Source organism: Berghia stephanieae, chromosome 3 (genome assembly GCF_034508935.2).
Source record: "Berghia stephanieae isolate SIO BIC M18660-M18661 chromosome 3, UCSD_Bste_1.3, whole genome shotgun sequence".
In the NCBI taxonomy this organism is placed as follows: domain Eukaryota; kingdom Metazoa; phylum Mollusca; class Gastropoda; order Nudibranchia; family Aeolidiidae; genus Berghia; species Berghia stephanieae.
Window position 1 is genome coordinate 56,235,068 of NC_088362.1, and position 5,000 is coordinate 56,240,067.

The 5,000-nt window shown below is 34.5% G+C and overlaps 1 protein-coding gene across 2 annotated transcripts in view; it reads right to left on the reverse strand.

The window, feature by feature from the left end:
- LOC144968048 (glutamate receptor ionotropic, kainate 2-like) overlaps window positions 1-5,000 on the reverse strand; it is a 170,114-nt gene that overhangs the window by 27,487 nt on the left and 137,627 nt on the right. The window contains exons 7-9 of one of the 2 annotated variants that reach the window (XM_078906009.1): window positions 4,339-4,392; window positions 3,246-3,413; window positions 2,341-2,376 (exon numbers count right to left, since the gene is read on the reverse strand). In XM_078906009.1, the coding sequence (XP_078762135.1) occupies window positions 2,341-2,376; window positions 3,246-3,413; window positions 4,339-4,392 (258 nt within the window). The remainder of the gene's footprint in view (window positions 1-2,340; window positions 2,377-3,245; window positions 3,414-4,338; window positions 4,393-5,000) is intronic. The other variant, XM_078906010.1, reaches the window with a different exon arrangement.

Consider the following 5,000-nt stretch of genomic DNA (forward strand, 5'->3'; position numbering starts at 1 on the left):
AAACACACATACAACTATAAGCACCCCCGCCAAAATAAAAACAGTTATTGGACCATTTTTGAAGGGTATTGAGAGAAGGATCACATGTATAAATACAATAAGGTACATTCCAACTGTTATTATACAAAATAATTTGTAGATTGTCACAGTCAAACAGTTTCAGCTCTTGTAAATCATGCAGATACTAAGGTTTTTGTGTGGTTATGTGGTCTTGTGGTATGACACTCGCTTTCGAATCGGAAAGTCAGGACATGTTCGAGCCTCGCTTGGCTCATAGTTGAGTCCTTGGAAAAGGCTCCTTACTGACATTCTCTCACCATACACAGGTGTAAAATGAGACTATGAAAAAATTGTAATATCGCGTAACAGGCGTCATGTCTCGTTCTATATGTTACGTGTTGCTATTGGTCAAGGACCTTTTTTAAAGCGCATTTAGTGGATATTTCGCTATATATAAATGCCCAAGTTTGTTTGTTTTAAAAACTGGAAGTTAAAAACAACCAAATGAAAATGAGACTTTTAAGACAACATCAAATTGTGCAATGCCTATTATTCTCCTACATAGTAACGCGTAGTGATATCATGTTTACAATAATAATTTGTGACGTCAGATTACCAAGCGTGAATTTCACTAAAATCTGATTCGTTAAAAGGAAGTATTATTGAATTGTTTTTGAAGATGTCTTTTATTCAAAGATGACGAAATAGGAATCGTTTGAGGGGTAGAATAAAATATTTCCTACACTCTTGCGTTTTGGATTTCGAACATTGTACCCTGAGCGCACTCGGAAGCTCGTGCAGCGGTTGGAAACACTTCCGGAATGCCAAAAAGCAAGACTGGAAGACTCGTATATTGTCTTTAAAACTGACAGTGTAGTCTAAAATCTACAGCTAGAAAAGACTCGCAACAACGTCCTCTTGTTAGCAGATCTGATTGCCACAAGAAATTACGGGCTTTATTTAACATTGCTAATGAGAAATATAAGGTATAGATATTTTTAACATAGATGTAATGGACAATATTTTGGTTTGGTTTGAGAGTATTTCCATGACCACAATGAGCCCGTAACAATTCGGGTTTTTAGATCTGACAATAAGCCCACGTCCCTCGCAACACAACAGTAAGCTTGAAAAGCACTCTTCCATATAGATAGAACGAAGTTGAAGTCACTCAAGTCTTTGTTATTGTTTTTTTTTTTTTTTGCCATCCACGTTAATAAGTAATTCTCACTGAACTGTATTTACCAGACGATAAACGTTCAAGCTTATACATAGCTTTGTGTGTTGGTCAGTTATACTTCCAGGTGGCAATGTTGTGAGTTTCTTAGCCAAGCGCATACTATCTATAAAGACAAACACTGAAGAGTGGTTTTCCAAAAAACTCCGTTTTTCTAATTGTGAGATAATGAGGATCATTTCCCCGAAATTGTCTCATTCGGCCTATTATCTTATCATATTTGGACTTCAAATTCACACAAATCCTGAGAAATTCTTGTGGCAATTGATGCTTAGAATAAAGTATACGTTTCAATTTATCTCATGGATGCAAAATCTCAGAAAGTAGAAAAATCGATTTAACGAGTTTTGGAAAACCAACCTTGACTTGTTTTCATTATGACCACACATAGTTACAAAAAATTAAAAAGGTCTTGTAAAGTCAAAATTGTCAAAACTTAAGGTCGTTTTACACGAGGACACGTTATGCCGAATACTTCTCTACCATCTGTTTCAATTTTAAGTGATGTATCAATATTTGTTTTTTTTTTAAATTTCTGTTATTGGCTGAAGAAGTGTTTTGAGTCCGAAACGTTCCGTGTATAATACGTTTGTTCTCTTTAACTCTCTCCTTACCAACTATTGGAAAATCGTCACATTCGTTACGTTACAACAAACCTTATTCTTATTCAAATTTATTTTGTACATCATAACATTTAAAGAAAATGAACAGTGTGTTGTAGAACATGTTTTGCTAAAGAAATTATGTATTGCAAGAACTTTACTGCTATTATGTCTGAGTGATAAAGAATATATTTTGTGTTAGTTGGGTGTGACGTTTTGGGGAAAATCTTGAAAATGGCTGGTAAGGAGAGGGTTAAGAATCTGTTATATTCATGGTTGTTCATTACTATTTACACGAGTATTACATCTGGATTTTCACTTGAAATTGTCCCTCTGGCATCAGCCCCAATCCAACAGAGTACTGTTTTGAGGCAGTATGTAACAAATTTAGGACCAAAGTGAAAAACAATATCAATTAGTCAGAGCAAGGCAGTTTATCTGTAACATTTAAAACAATGAAAACACTGATAAAAGGGAGTAAGTACAACATGAAGAATTTACCGTGAAGTTAATGTTAGTAGTGTTATCATATCCAGGCTGCATTTTATAAAAATGGAGATAAAACAATGGTCATAAATTATATCTCCAATTCTTAAATTATAATTTATATATTTTAAGATTATTGATATTTAATATTAAATCCAATGAAAGTGTTGCTGCTTAAAACTCGAAGAAATAAATTACATTAAGAAATTAAATGGAAGCTTCAATTTAATAAACAATGACAGATAATGTTAACGTTTCGGGTTTCCCCTTTATCCACAGAACACGATGATTAAAACACTAGAGACGAATTTCGTCTTTAGTGTTTCATTCATGATTTTTTGTTAATAATTGTAAAACCCGCGAATCGCCCACATTATCTGTCTTCATTTATCAAATTAAAGCTTTCATTTAATATCCTTTTTATTTTCGTACAGCCAATTCTATGATCAAATGAATTTGTAACTTGAAGTATATAAGTATTTGTATCCATTTTGGACTACAGTGAATATTTATGAGTCAAATTAATAACGTTAATTGCAATGGAGGCAGAAAAAAGAAAATATCAGAAGCAAACTTTCAATATTATCTTTCTTTACCACAACAACAACAATTGCCATTTCCACTAAAGACTTTTAACTACTAAATTGTCGTAGTCTCGAATGACTTGTATTTAAAAATTTGGCCAGAAAACTCGTTCTTCTAATATCAAGAGATTTAAATGAACCTCATCTTGGCAGACGCTCTCAAATCTGGGACTTCGTGGAAGTCCCCGTTTTGAGTGTTTCTGCCAAGATGAGGGTCATTTAAATCTCTTGATATTATTAGTATTAGAAGGACGAGTTTTCTGGCCAAATTTTTAAATACGTGCATTTCCAGAGTAGGTACAGCAGTTATTAACTGGTTAGTAGTGTCTTACTTACAGAGACTTCGGAGTAGCTCATCAAGGGAGAATTGACTCCTGACTTGGACCTACGAAGCCAATCGTCCCTCTTTTCAGCCACAAACTTTCTGTCCGGGTCGATAAGACGGAACGCCGTGATGTTGGCACCGGCCTGGGAAAACCGGGTCAGGTCCATCAACCCGAGATCCTGAAACAAAATATACTTGAGCTTTTATATAGCGCAATATCCACTTAATATGCTTAAAGCGCTTAACAAGGGGTCCCTGACCAACAGCAACATGTAACATGTAGAACGAGACATGATGACGCCTGTTAGGCGAGAATACATTTTTTTCCGACAGAGACAACGCTGTTAACGGCGGCCAGGTACTCATTTTACACCTGAGCACGGTGATAGATGATGAGTAAAGAGCCTTTTCCAAGGACTCAACAATGATTCGAGCGAGGCTCGAACTCAGGACCTTCCTGATCCGAAAGCGAGTGTCATACCACTAGACCACATAGCCGCAACAAAGAAGACATACTAGTATTAATAATATGATTTTAAACCGATATCGGAAACTATTTTTACTCAAATTTCGGGTATATATCGTAGTATAACACCAAATTCTCATTCGAGTAGAATAAAGAAAGAAAAACATGGTGTAACTATACTAGATGGTACATCACGTGATCATTCTTCAAAGTTTGTGATGTACAAAATAAATCTGAATAAGAAAAATGTATATTGTGTCGTAACAAAAGTGACGATTGTGATGCGGGTGGTATGGAGAGGGTGAACCTATCGCAGAGACTGTTTAGTTTACATAGTTTTTGAAAGAAAACAAGTTATTAAATATTAATGCGAGTTATTGGAATCCAAAATATATAATTTTTTTTTCTGAAAATAAAGGCTGAGTTAGACAGTATCGATATTAAAGGTCTACTGAGATAATTTTATTATTATGTCGGCAAACAAATAACAAATAGCACAAAGTGCCTCTTCTGTCTCATTGCAAATGTAAATTGGACTGCCGACTACGCCAGAAAACAGCTTTAAGTCATACAAGTCAGTCATTTGGTATCGTATTATTGGAACATTGTCTCTATAAGCTATTTAATATTACACTTACCAAAGAGGTGAAGAAATAATGATACAGCGGTGTTATCAGAGCAAGTTCCAACGCCTGGGGGAAAAAAATAGTATGCAAGAAATGCTAGTCAATAATAGGTCTTTGAAATATTTAAAAGTAGGACTTAAAGGGAAAAAAACCTTTTCTTGCTTTCATTGCTCTTTGTTGTTGTTGTCTTGGTTTGTTTTGTTTTGTTTTTGTTTTTTTTGTTGGGTTTTTTTTTTGGTATGGGATTTTTGTTTTTGTTCGTTCTTTTGTGTTTTTTTTTTTGTTTATTATATTTGTTATTTGGGACAGTTTACAATCGAATCATCAAAATGGGAAAGGTGGATATTTTTCATTTAAAGTTTAAGTCAGAGCTACAAGGACTGCTATGGCACTTTCATTGAACCTGTTCCGGTTTTGTAGCATTAACCAAACAGTAAATAATATTGCTTGCTAACCAATAGATAAGAAGTTGAATTATAGAATATAAATCAAATGACGTCTAAAGTAATATAAATATAATTTTATAGATCCGGTACAAATATTCAAAAAAATCAGATAGTGACAATGAATGTTTGTGAGTTTATGTATTCCAGAGAGAGGATGTGTGCCTGTTTGACACACACACACACACACACACACACACACACACAGAGAGAGAGAGAGAGAAAGAGAGA